At 36.1% G+C, this 14,375-nt stretch overlaps 1 protein-coding gene across 12 annotated transcripts in view; it reads left to right on the top strand.

Moving 5' to 3' along the window:
* Positions 1–14,375, top strand: part of LOC127879721 (IQ motif and SEC7 domain-containing protein 2-like) — a 127,684-nt gene that overhangs the window by 109,184 nt on the left and 4,125 nt on the right. For all 12 annotated transcript variants that reach the window (XM_052426729.1, XM_052426746.1, XM_052426779.1 and 9 more), the window contains exons 4-10: positions 2,818–2,899; positions 3,904–3,936; positions 5,309–5,483; positions 9,960–10,102; positions 11,223–11,348; positions 11,613–11,712; positions 12,551–12,672. In XM_052426729.1, the coding sequence (XP_052282689.1) occupies positions 2,818–2,899; positions 3,904–3,936; positions 5,309–5,483; positions 9,960–10,102; positions 11,223–11,348; positions 11,613–11,712; positions 12,551–12,672 (781 nt within the window). The remainder of the gene's footprint in view (positions 1–2,817; positions 2,900–3,903; positions 3,937–5,308; positions 5,484–9,959; positions 10,103–11,222; positions 11,349–11,612; positions 11,713–12,550; positions 12,673–14,375) is intronic.

Raw genomic sequence — 14,375 nt, 5'->3', positions numbered from 1 at the left:
AGTCTTTTGAACTGTCTTATTTCTAGCAGAAAGTGTTTGACCATCATTATTTCATAAACTTTTGATTATTTAGTGCTCATGTTATCAAAGGAGAGTGAAAACAAGAGAATGACTACCCCCATGGCTTTAATCACAGGTTGTGTTTACTCCCTACCTCCAAGCCATAATAACATCATTAGCTGTCAAGGTGAGGCATTCAAATGAGGTTACATTACACTGAATGAGCGGTAAATCGCTAACTGCCCAGCCCACTAACATGCCATGTTGCATGCCTCATTTGCCCCATTAGACATCCATGAAAAACAAGAAATAATAAACACTTTATAACCAATGCACTTATTGAATATGAACTTATGATAATAAATGGAAGAAGCTTAAAAAAGCGTAAAAATATAATTGTCTTTCAAAAAATATTCTTGCATTGTCATACATCCATAAAACTTGGCCAGTGATTTGTCATTTAAATCCAAGAACGGCTCAAAATTGTGCCAGTACGCTGTCTTCTGACACTAATCACATAATGCCGGCTGACATGAGACAATCATTTCCTTTCATTTCTACTGGTCAGACCCTCCCAACAATTATAATCCCAAGAAGGCTGGAGCCAGTGCCTGAAAACGACATCCAACATTAATGAGTCACTGCCCCCTGGCAGCCTGCAACTGCCAGCTCTATAAGTGGACAATAAAATGTTATCTAATGGCTTCTTGTTTTCACCAGACTGATTTACCATAAAAAATCTGTGTTCATGAAAATGTTTTTTAAAGGGACTATTTTGTATGTGAAATAAATGCCTTCACTTGTTAATAATTATAGTAATAACTTGTTAAAATCTTGTGCTTAATTAATTTTGACAAGGGTGTAATAATGAGGCCAGTAAGTCTCTCTTGACCATGTGCCTCCAATCATATTTAGCAATACACAAGCAATTTCCAGCCACCTGAGATCCACTGCTCACCCAAGATTTCTTCACTTGAACGTCCCTTGTCTCCCACTTAAGTGTTCATTGTTTGAGGAAAGATTGATCAAAACAAACATGAAAAACATGCTTTGCCTAATTTTCACCTATTCAAAAGAAAGAGGGCACCTTTGTTGAATGGTTAATGTTTAAGTTAGGATTAAAGGTTAAGTTATTTTCTTTTCTGTGAGGTGAACTAAACCAGTCCAGGGTGCTGTACTTGATTCTTTGATGTTTAGGAGAAGCTGTGCTTGATTGTTTTGGCCTGATGTTATTAGAATCTGGTACCAGCAGGGTTAAATTTCTGTCATGCTTCGTTGATGCTAACCTTCGCAGATAAATGGCAATGGTTGCTTGGGTGCATTACAAAAATGATATTTATTAAACTGAAATGATATTGTTTCTTAACATGCAAGAGTGTGTTCACATAAGATAAAGGTATGCTACATTCTTGGCAATCTCGTTGGCAACGGTTAATCTTGTTGGCGTGGGAAAACCTATGCACTATTTTCCCAGATAAATTAAGTAATTTATGATCAATAAACGGGTATATTTATATTATCCATTTAAACTTCACTCATTATAGGGTTCATTGTCTGTTGGGATTCTCTATAGTTAATTAAATGATGAAAGCAACGGTTATTATCATAATCACAGGGTGCGGATGAATGGGAAATGAATGCTTTGTTGGATCAGTTTCATGTTATGTAGGTGGGATGGATACAGGTAAAAATCCCATAATATTCTTGAATATTAATGTAATCATGAGTGGGCTGTTCTACGTTCTGCCATCAATGAAAGCTGTGGTCTTGTTTACCATGGTAACATCAATAATAACAAAAGAACAAAATTTAATATTGATCTGAAAAATCATTTGACTGCGTGAAAATCATTCCAAATACTGTCAACATCACATTTAATTTAATTCAAATGTTTCCTCATAACTTCAGTCAATACCTTGTCCTTTTCTTCAACAGCAATAGATGTGAGATGACGTCATTCAGTTTTATTGCATTTGTTTGTATAAACCTATTTTATTTTGTGTGGCAACAAATAAATATGGGAACAGCTTATTTGGCCATAACATACAATGTACTTATCATAAATACAGATTGGCAAAATATACTGTCTGGTTTTGAATAAACATTAATTCTAATTATTTCTCATCTTCTTAATCTCACAAATAGAACAGACTACCAAAATGTTTGGAGCGAAACATTCAGGAATAAATAAGAGTTTCCAATGCCTCCAGCAGTCTGATCAATACCTTCAGCAGGGATAGCATGAATCATCTATCTTCTACTCTTAACCCTTTCACACTCAGAAGCAAAGGGAAAATGGCTATGTGCAAACAGCATACAACCAGAACAGCCTGCGAGTAACTCACAATCTGTTCAGGTTTTATGCTGTTAACTACTCATCAGTATCTTCAGGTTGGAAATGAAGCCTTTCAAACTTGAATATATTAAGAAAGGACTAAAATTTAATTAGATTTTCTAAAGGACTTCAAATGCGTCAGTGTATTTCTGAGTAGTAAAGTGTTAAGATCCTGCTTCTTTCAAAGAGCTTGTGATCATCATCGTAACTTGTTAATGTGTGACCCAACTTACCAAATTTGTTTGAAATACTCAAACATTAAGCAATTGCTGGAAATGCATCTCAAATTGTTAACAAACCTGAACAGATCCACATCATTAACTCTTTCAGTGCTGGAACCAAATTTTGAAGGCCTTTGCAAACTGTTTGCTATTCTTATAGTATTCTTTGAAAAAAAGGAAGAATAATGCTAATTTTAGAATTTTAGCAGACGACAAATTTCCCAGCATGCAAAGGGTTAATATTTTGTTGCGTATTTTCAGTGTCTTTGCAGAGGAGATAGATCTGTCTGGTATGCAGGTGGACATGGCGCTCAGGAAGTTCCAGTCCTACTTCAGGATGCCTGTAAGTGGTTAACCCAGCTGCAACTTGTCTCTTTCAGTGCTGAAACCGAATTTTGAAGGCCTATGCAAACAGTTTGGATCCAGATGAGACGCCACAGAACGTGGCGTCTCATCAGGATCCAAACTGTTTGCTATTCTGATAGTATTGTTTGAAAAAATATCAAAGAAAATGCTAATTTAAGAAATTCAGCAGCCAACATTTTAGCAGACGACAAATTTCCCAGCATGCAAAGGGTTATACTTGATTTTGATATGATATGATACATTGTAACATATCCTGGGTGCAACCTGTTATGACATGTATTTTATGTTGACATGGTGTTTAGGCTAATAAGTTGTGTCGTTTTAGTACCATGTCACATCTCTATGCCTCTCGTGCCATCTCGATGTCATGCAACCAACTTGACTGATACAAGTTCTCATACAAGTTCTCAGAACACCATACTAGCATAATATACTTCGTTTGCATAAACCAGAAATGATATCTTGCAAGGAGTATGTTTCCTTGCTAATTATCTAAAGCAATAACAAGTTGACAAGGAGAGGGACATAAACTTGAGTTTAGGAAGAAGGAAATGTTGTTTTTTTACAGTTATCTCAAAAAATAGATCTGCATTTACTTAAGTTGTGTGGACTTCGTAAAAATTCTTATGTGGTTCCTTTGCAAATGCTTTAACATTATACAGAAAAGGCATGACTAAACGGTTCAGAAAGATAAACTGCATAGTTTCCAGTAATTTAGGTTTAATCCATACATATTTTTGGATAATCTGTCGAAGCAAGTGTTCAGTAGTAACAAAATAACTTTGAGACATTTGTTTTAAATTTTATACATTATGTATACTGCTGTGTCATCTTCACCCATGAAAATGCACTGTTTGTTGTCTCTTTCATGCAATTCTTGGATAACAAAAGGGCGCACAGACACACACACACACACACACTAAAATGTAGATATGCTTTCAAAGTTGAAGTTTCCTAACAGTGAGTGTTTTGTTGTAACAGGGTGAAGCTCAGAAGATAGAAAGACTGATGGAGGTAAGTCAAACTTGTTCATGTCCCCCCTCGTCTTGTTTTATTCTTTCTTACATGCTTGAATCATTAGCAGTCCAACCTTCCTCTGGGTTATTACAGTTTTAATGAGCCAACTCATGATATATCTGTTTGTTTTTCATGAATTTTACTAGCATTGTTTGCTACATGCTTAGTTTTAAAAATACTATAATGCTATATTTAACTGGAAGGCAATACGATTTCAGCCCCTCTATGTTATTGCTTACGTAATGTTGTTTCTTGAAAATAGATTTAATAGCCGGTAATAAATCTTTTTACACATGCTAATTCTTCTGCAGACAACTTTGCAAGAGACATGCTGGTTTATTTGATCATATAACTTCCTTCCATTATGACAATTACTGAAACAGTGTGATTGAATTTAAATCTCTGCATTATAAATATGCTTCAAAATGCATGTTTTGAATTTGGCAGGTATTTTGAGTCATGAATGTGGGAGTTTAAAAAGCCATCATTGCAATACGTATTACAAACAGCCATCATTGCAATATGTATTACAAACAGCCATAATTGCAATACTTATTACAAAATCATGGTTGTTAGTATAAGTGTAAAACATTAATAAACAAGAACTGTCACCATAGGATGACCTATCCCCCCCTCCCCCCCCTATAAACGCTTTGATAGAAGTTATAGCATTTTTCGAAACCTAAACGCAGATTTCGAAACCTTTACGCGGACCCTAAGTTCAAGGTCAAGGTCACAGGGGTCAAAATTTTTGTGCGTATGGAAAGGCCTTGTCGATATAAACATGCATACCAAATATGAAGGTTATATCTCAAGGGACATAGAAGTTATGAGCATTTTTCGAAACCTAAACGCAGATTTTGAAATCTAAACGCGGACCCTAAGTTCAAGGTCAAGGTCACAGGGGTCAAAATGTTTGTGCGTATGGAAAGGCCTTGTCCATATACAAATGCATACCAAATATGAAGGCTTTATCTCAAGGGACATAGAAGTTATGAGCGTTTTTCGAAACCTAAACGCAGATTTCGAAACCTAAACGCGGACCCTAACTTCAAGGTCAAGGTCACAGGGGTAAAAAAATGTGTGCGTATGGAAAGGCCTTGTCCATATACCGGTACACATGCATACCAAATATGAAGGTTATATCTCAAGGGGCATAGAAGTTATGAGCATTTTTCGAAACCTAAACGAAAAGTGTGACGGAAAGACGAACAGACGGACAGTCCGATCACTATATCACTAGATCACTTTTCTTTGAAAGGGGGCATAAAATAACAATGCTAAGTAGGAAATCATATTTTTTTTATTATTATTATATAAAAAAAGATTTATATTATTTGAAAATGAACACAGCAAGTTCTGTTCTCAGGTGTTTGCCGAGCGTTATACCCAGTGCAACCCGGATCAAGTGAAAAACTTCACCAACCCCGACACAGTGCTACTTCTGGCTTTTGCCATAATCATGTTGAACACTGATCTACACAACGCCAGCATTAAAGCAGAGCGCAAAATGAAACAGGAGGACTTTGTGAAGAACTTACGAGGTATGTTTTGTCGTCTTTTGTAAGATAAACAATACATCTGAGACAAGCTCTGGGAAAAACGGGCTAATCACCTGTGCTTATTTTATGCATGATTAGCGTGTTCATTATGCAATTAGGGGCAATACTTTCTGCCCAGACTAAATTTTCTTTAAGAAGATACTTCTTTTCAATAAAAATTCCTTCAAAGCAAAAAGTTTCGTACCTGCACAGGTTAATTGTGGACAACTTTATTACACACATGCTTTCCCAGTCTCAAATGGAACAAACTTATGGGGTATTAAATGCATAATGATGGTCTGACTGTTGTTGATTAATGCTCCAAAATATTGCAATCCATAAATGATATCAGTTGTTTTAAGACTTTTTAGAATTTAGGGCCATCAAAACTTTTTAATTTAATCAGTTGCAAAAATGAGCATGGGTCTGCAAAAAGTGCAAGCTTTCATTACTAAATTTTGAGCTTTCTAAAATTCTCAGTGAATATAATGAATGCTGGAATCATTGTCAAAGCATACATTAATAATAGTTTACAATTTTGTCCTGCATTTGCTAAACTGCTTTATCTCTGACAGAAATGACACAAAATTAATAGAAACCGTGTTCGTGTTTTGACAAATATAATTATGTGCACCATGTTAGAAATCATAAGAACATCGTCTACAATGCATGAGGTCATGTGATTGAAAAGTGCTGGTCCCAATGTTCTGCAGAGGCTGGCTCCAAGGTTATTGGAGGATGATTCACGAGAAAGTAGTAGGGAGGAGTACAAATGTTGCAAAATATGTTAAGTGAATAAATCAATCTCGCATATGGAAACCATATGGCTGGCTGTTTGACAGGCTGACTTGAGGTAGCAGTTTGTGTTGCCTCAGAATTGTCTGAGAAGGAACACTGGGTGTTTTCATTGGCATAGGTCTTGTTGAAATGTCTTAACAACATGAAGTATTTAAGGATTCATTTATTATTTGGTTAATGCTTTTACAATTACTGTATTGATCAGTTGTAAATCCTGATTAGTCAGAATCTCACCTAGGGGAAAAGTTATTCTTGGTAGATGCAAGTTTAGGTGTTCTAAAGGTAGCTTAGGGGAAACTTTTGGAGTAATCATGGTATTTGTATAATCATCTGAAAGGTGTGAACTTCAAAGAAGATAAATACTGTTATCAAGTGTAATTAACCTCTTTTTGTCTGATTTTAAACTAGTTATTAGTCTGTAAGCAAAACATCAGATGCTATCTAGAGTTAAAAGGATCACGCTTTTCACATTCAGGATAGGTATTATCAAAATCTTACCAATATTCTAAATATACCAACAATCAGATTATTATCAGATGAAACTAATGAAAAGGAAATTTGGATAAAATTAACATGACTTGTGTACACCACTCATCAACAGCCTTTATTTAACCATGCACTGTCAGTACTTGGAAAGGAACACAATGTATGGTATGAGTGCTAGTCTCTTGACAATGACAGTACTGGGAAAGAAAAACACTGGATGGTTGTGATTGCTAGTCTCTAGACCTCTCATCAAGGATGTTGTGAACAGAACTTCCTTGTCCAGATACTTCAAACTTGGCAAACAAAATTATTGGTGGAAAGTGACGTTATCCTTTTTATTAAAATATTTTATATTTAATTTAATAAAATGATGTTCGTAGTTCTTGAGGGCTTGTTTTTACTACCGGTAGCCTTATTTTAAACACAACACCAGCTGTTAGATGCATCACGTAACACAGATAGCGAGAACATAATCGTCTCCTCTTTGTCTGCTGGTATACCTGCGTTTTATGTTAAAGCCCAATTCTAAACAAAACAGTGCATGTTGCATACTTGCTAATCATACTAAATATTGCGAGATTCGTAAGCAAATGGAGTGTATTAAACCTCCAGCATCTGTGTCTGCTACCTTAGGACGCCAGGTGTTGCCATGGATGATTCTGGATCACTGCAGGGCTTGTAACAGTTGAATGCATCTCACTCCCTTGAGAGCTTGGTTTCTGATAACTGCTTTTAGTGTTTTATACAGGAAGGAAAAAGGGCGTGGTGCAAAATTTCAAAAAAGGGCACTTTAGCGCGCGACAACCATAAAAAAGGGCACACATATATCTGTATAGTGACTTAATAACAAGCTTTGTTACACACAAACCTTGTATGTATAGTTTTGAGATTTATTGTTGAATAATTAAACCAATAAAATCCAGAATGTATATTTTATTATGTGTTTTATATTTTCATGTAGTAACAAAAAACAAGATTAAAAACCATAGGATATATATCTTATACAAACTATAGCTTTTCAAAGAAGTCTTAGAATACTGTTAAATGAGTTACCCTCTTAAACAATTATTTATATTTAAAACGTTACACACATTGCACAAACAAGTCTTTTATATGCATCTTAAATGGAGATTCACAAACACTTTGTTGAATAGTCAGAAAGTTCTGCGTAATGACATTGTTTTCATGACCACATGTTGTATTGTGTACATTTTATTTCGCAAAAAGTGTAACTAGGAACGGCGCCGTACTGTCTTTTGTTCATTGTCAATTAATTCAATACACGTTAATTGGTCTCCGATATATACTTGTTTTGCTTACAAAGCAATTTGCATCAATTTCTAATTTACGTTTCGTCGAAAGTGGAATGCCAAAATCGAAAAGCGTACGTTTCGCATTCTAAACACGAATGATAAGTGGTACAAGTTCAATATTTTTGTAAAATTCATATCTGCGTTTGCCAATTAACATATTTTGACAAGTTACAAACGGGTCATAATGTTCTTAATTGAACCAATGGTGCAGTCCTACTACTGTTACAACAATTAACAACTTTTGGCCAAACAGGGTCCAAGACGGGGTATCAACTTCTTTGCCGACATTCACACGTTATTGTAATCAACACATCGTGACAATAAACAAGCACGTGCTCCAATTAAGCGGGGTCTGCCTAACCGTGAACAGCAAACGTGTTAAGATTGTCGTCTGCTACAATTCATCAACACACATCTACTGTGAGCCTGCGCCAATTGTATTGGATAGGAGGCGAGGCGTTATTTTAATCGACAGCTTTAATATTAGCCTGCGCCAATTGTATTGGATAGGAGGCGGAGCGTTATTTTAATCGACAGCTTTAATATGTCACGGGTTGCTATTTTCGGCGTATGGCCAATTTTCAAGAAGTACAGTGGACGTCATGGGGTTTTGTAATCGGCGTATGGAAACAATTATCGGGCGTAATATACGGCCATACGCCGCTTAGTGCAAGCCCTGTAAAATTAAGTTTTATTAACTTAAAACTGTTTTGCATTAAATTGAAATCAAATCAATATTTAACTGATACAACTGGTGTTTTTTTTTTAAATTTAATTACGCGTAAAAATAAATGTTTTGATATAACTGAATTATGCATGAAATGCACAATTTCCATGTGAATAACATCGAGGTTTTCATCAAGTCTCCTAAGTAACTGTGCACGATCGTATCCGGACCGATTAGTGTTACAAAGCTACTGAAATTATCGATTGATATTGACAGATGGTTATTCACACATGACGTATTCACAACCGCGCGAATCTTCGCTGATAATAGTCGGCTTAGAAGCTTGGTTAAGAGGCAATTAAGATGTTATCAATAAGGTCGCGCACGGCGGAAAACAGGGCGGCAGCCTTTGAAAAGGGCAGCGTGGCGCTGATTTGCTTTGAAAGGGGCAGCGAGGCGCTTCAAAAAAGCGGCGTGGCGCCGCGCCACGCTAAAACGGCCTGGATAAAACACTAGCTTTAATGCTCAGAATAGACTTTTCTGTTTGCAAGATGATGCAACCAAACATGAATGTTAACAATCGTCTTGTAGCACAGAATCGTGTTATTTTAAGGCATGAAATTTTGTATAATTGTCCTCACAACAAATAAAGGATTTTTAGTTTTGTATTTTTGTACACAAAAATAAATCAAGAGCCTTACAGTTAAGTTGCACAAGAGCATCAACCTCTACACATACTAATATTAAAACTTAAGGTATGCATTGATTTTTATGTCCCCCACTATAGTAGTGGGGGACATATTGTTTTTGCCCTGTCTGTTGGTCTGTTGGTTGGTTGTTCTGTTGGTTTGCGCCAACTTTAACATTTGCAATAACTTTTGCAATATTGAAGATAGCAACTTGATATTTGGCATGCATATGTATCTCATGGAGCTGCACATTGAGTGGTGAAAGGTCAAGGTCATCCTTCAAGGTCAAATATATTGGTCAAAATTGCTCATGTAATGTCACTTCTGCAATATTGAAGCTAGCAATTTTATATTTGACAAGCATGTGTATCTTATGGAGCTGCACATTTTGAGTGGTGAAGGGTCAAGGTCATCCTTCAAGGTCAAACGTCATATACGGGGACATGTTAAAGTTATGTATGTAAACCAATAATAAACAAATACAAACAAATTGTATTTCAATATTCAGTTTTGCTCTCTGTCTCAGGTATTGATGATGATGATGACGTGGACAGAGACCTGTTGGTGGGGATTTATGATCGCGTGAAGGCCCAGGAATTCCGCCCAGGAGTCGATCACGTGACCCAGGTCATGAAAGTGGAACAGACCATTGTTGGGAACAGAAAACCCGTAAGTTATCATGGATTTTCTAGCCCCAACAGCACATACTGAAATTGTTATTTTTATGTCCCCCACTATAGTAGTGGGGGACATATTGTTTTGATGTTGGTCTGTCTGTTGGTCTGTTTGAAGGTCAAGGTCATCCTTCAAGGTCAGAGGTCAAACATATGTGGCCAAAATCGCTCATTTTATGAATACTTTTGCAATATTGAAGATAGCAACTTGATATTTGGCATGCATGTGTATCTCATGGAGCTGCACATTTTGAGTGGTGAAAGGTCAAGGTCAAGGTCATCCTTCAAGGTCAGAGGTCAAATATATGTGGCCCAAATCGCTTATTTTATAAATACTTTTGCAATATTGAAGATAGCAACTTGATATTTGGCATGCATGTGCATCTCATGGAGCTGCACATTATGAGTGGTGAAAGGTCAAGGTCATCCTTCAAGGTCAGAGGTCAAATATACGTGGCCCAAATCGCTTATTTTATGAATACTTTTGCAATATTGAAGATAGCAACTTGATATTTAGCATGCATGTGTATCTCATGGAGCTGCACATTTTGAGTGGTGAAAGGTCAAGGTCAATGTCATCCTTCACAAGGTCAAGGTCATCCTTAAAGGTCAAACATCATATAGGGGGACATTGTGTTTCACAAACACATCTTGTTTCTCATTTATTTTACCATGTTTGACATTTACATAGACAGCATTTACATTTTCATACATAACACATTGGTAACATACTGAAATTGTGCTAATAGAGTTACTGCATAATTGTAAGTGCTACATAATTTCGCACAACCATATTTGTGATGTGTCAAAACTTACGATTATACTTGACGAAGATGATATTTGAAGAAGAAAGTACCTGAAAATAATACTTAAATGTAATTATTATTAAATTAAATTTAAAAAAAAATACAAAATGTAATTATTATTAAATTAAATTTAAAAAAAATACAAAAATAAGATGTCAGTTTCAAGTCCATGCATTTGCAATGATTTTGTAAATTATATATTGCAAACCAATTAGCCTTCTGATGGTAAGGCAATTTAAACAGCTTAGTAGTTGCATGCATATAATTGCTTATGTACATATAATAAAATGTCCTGTAATCGTCTTAAAGGCTCTTGCTCTACCCCACCGGCGGCTGGTGTGCTACTGTAGACTGTACCAGGTCCACGACCCAAACAAGAAAGAGAAGATCGGCCTACATCAGAGAGAGGTCTTTCTCTTCAACGATTTGTTGCTGGTAAGTGTCGTGATTTTTTGTACGCAAGGTATCGGTATTCATGTAAGAGGTGCAGGTATGTACATGTATTTGATAAAAGGATTGTTGTCATTAATACCATATAATCTCATTCTTAAGCATAATCACTATACAAAATCAAGTGATGCTTTTAATATTTGGTATCGCAATCATATTATATGTATCTACTTAGCTAACATATTTATTTTGATGTTACGTATTAGGCTAGTAAAATTAAATATTAACTAAGTGTTATTATGTTGTCAGGTGACCAAGATATTTAGCAAGAAGAAGAGTGGGATCACGTATTCCTTCAAGCAGTCGTACTCCCTGTGTGATATGCAAGTGTACCTCTTTGAAACAACTCGTGAGTACGGCTGTCTCGGCTAAAGCATACATACAACTTTGTTAGACTTTGTTGAAATTACAAAAAATTGGTTATTGAACCTTTTGATCAGGGCGTCAATGAGAATTTATTTGAAAATTAAATTATGCATACCTTATAATTGTTATTGCTTTATTTGGAAATGTGGCGAGTACAAGTTGGTGTAAGTAATTGTGTCTGTAAAATGACCAATTTGTCTGCTTCTGTCTACTAAGCATTCTACTCTTTCAAGGATAACACCAGTTTATATTGCCAAAAGCTACTTGGCAATTTATTTCCTGCAATTTACACTGCTAATTGTTATAGCTTGTTCATATCAATCATGGAAGTGAGTCATATGAGTGCGTTTTAAATAGGGTTATAAGCGGATGTACTTAATATATGTTGTTTCGTGCAATAAAGAATCATCTGCACTAGAAAACTATTATGCTAGTCATAAGTGGTTTTTATGATATCTTCAAAACATTTCTAAGAACTTGCATATAGAATATGTTTGTGGCACTTATAGACTTAATGACTTTAATCATAATTAATATATTATTGACACGTGATCTGCTATGATCAAAAGATGCACACATTATTTTAATTTCCCTATGGCAAATTGTACAGTTATATGCAGTAACATTTTTAGCTTTGTTTACTTTTAAGAGCCCTTGATGAGGTTTTAAATTGAGCATTTATAAAATAAAAGTTATTCATTTTACAAATAATTCCCCTAACGAAAAAAAACATATGAACTGATTGAACATTGATGTTAGCATTACAGAACTTGATACATTGTGTTAATCAGGTAAAAGCAGTTTGCAAATGTGCATTTCAGATTACACGTTTGGCATACGCTTAGTGAACAACCTGGATAACAAGGTCCTCATCACATTCAACGCTCGCAATGATCACGATCGACAGAAGTTTGTCGAAGATCTCAAAGAAGCTATTTTAGAGGTACAAAAGAACATCAAATTGTTGTTTAATTAAATGATTTAATTGCTGTACACAGGATCTAGGATTTAATTATGCCCCTCCTTCGAAGGTATATTGTTTTGCTGGATGTCAGTCTGTCTGTCTGTCGGTAGACCAGTTCGTTTCCGATAAAAATCTCGTCAATGGATTGACCGATTGGCTTGAATTTCACATTTGCATTGGCCTTGGACAGTAGATGACCCCTATAGTTATTGGGGTCACTAGTTCAAAGCCCTGTTTGGGGGGGCATATGTTTCCGACGGCGGAACTCTTGTTTTTAGCTCACCTAAGCACAACATGCTCATGGTGAGCTTTTGTGATCGCCTTTTGTCCTTCGTGGGTCGTCCGTTGTGCGTTGTCAACATTTTTCCTTGTGAACACTCTAGAGGCCACATTTATTGTCTGATCTTCATGAAATTTGGTCAGAACATTTGTCCCATTGATACCTTGACTGAGTTCAAAACTGGGTCAAAAACTAGGTCACTAGGTCAAACAAAAGAAAAACCTTGTGAACACTGTAGAAGTCACATTTGATGCCCAATCTTCATGTAACTTTGTCAAAATGTTTGTCTAAATAATATTTTTGTTGAGTTCAAAAATGGTTCCGGTCCGTTGAAAAACATGGCCGACAGGGGCGGGGCAGTATTCCTTATATGGCTATAAAGAAACCTTGTGAACACTCTAGAAGTCACAATTTTTGTCCAATCATCATGAAACTTGGTCAAAACATTGGTTTCATTTGTATCTCGGACGAGTTTTAAAATGGTCCAGATCGGGGGAAAAACATGGCCACCAGGGAGCGGGGCAGTTTTCCTTATGTGGCTTTAGTAAAACCTTGTTAACACTCTAGAGGCCACATTTATTGTCAAATCTTCATGAAATTTGGTCAGAAGATTGGTCTCAATGATGTCTTGGATGAGTTCGAAAATGGTTACGTTTGCTTGAAAAACATGGCTGCCAAGGGGCGGGTATTTTTCCTTATATGGCTATAGTAAAACCTTGTTAACACTCTAGAGGCCACATTTATTGTCCAATCTTCATGAAATTTGTTGAGAAGATTGGTCTCAATGATATCTTGGACGAGTTCAAAAATGGTTACGTTTGCTTGAAAAACATGGCTGCCAAGGGGGCATTTTTCCTTATATGGCTTTTGTAAAATCTTATTAACACTGTAGAGTCCACATTTATTGTCCGATCTTCATGTAACTTGGTCAGAAGATTCATCCCAATAATATCTTGGACAAGTTAAAAAATGATGCCCGTTGGTTGAAAAACATGGCTACCAGGGTGCGGGGCATTTTTCTTTATATGGCTATAGTAAAACCTTGTTAACACTCTAGAGGCCACATTTATTTTCCAATCTGCATGAAACTTGGTCAGAAGATTTGTCCTAATGATATCTTGGATGAGTTTGAAATGGTTTCAGTTGCTTAAAAAACATGGCCACCAGGGGGTGGGGCATTTTTCCTTATATGGCTATATATCATGCTTTTCTAAAACCTTGTTAACACTCTAGAGGCCACATTTATTGTCCGATCATCATGAAACTTGGTCAGATGATTTGCCCCAATGATATCTTGGATGAGTTGAAAATGGTTCTGGTTGGTGGAAAAACATGGCCGCCAAGGGGGCGTGGCATTTTTCCTTATATAGCTATAGTTAAACCTTGTTAACACTCTAGAAGC

The sequence above is a fragment of the Dreissena polymorpha genome, chromosome 1 (genome assembly GCF_020536995.1).
Source record: "Dreissena polymorpha isolate Duluth1 chromosome 1, UMN_Dpol_1.0, whole genome shotgun sequence".
In the NCBI taxonomy this organism is placed as follows: domain Eukaryota; kingdom Metazoa; phylum Mollusca; class Bivalvia; order Myida; family Dreissenidae; genus Dreissena; species Dreissena polymorpha.
This window is presented reverse-complemented; position numbering and strand designations above follow the sequence as displayed.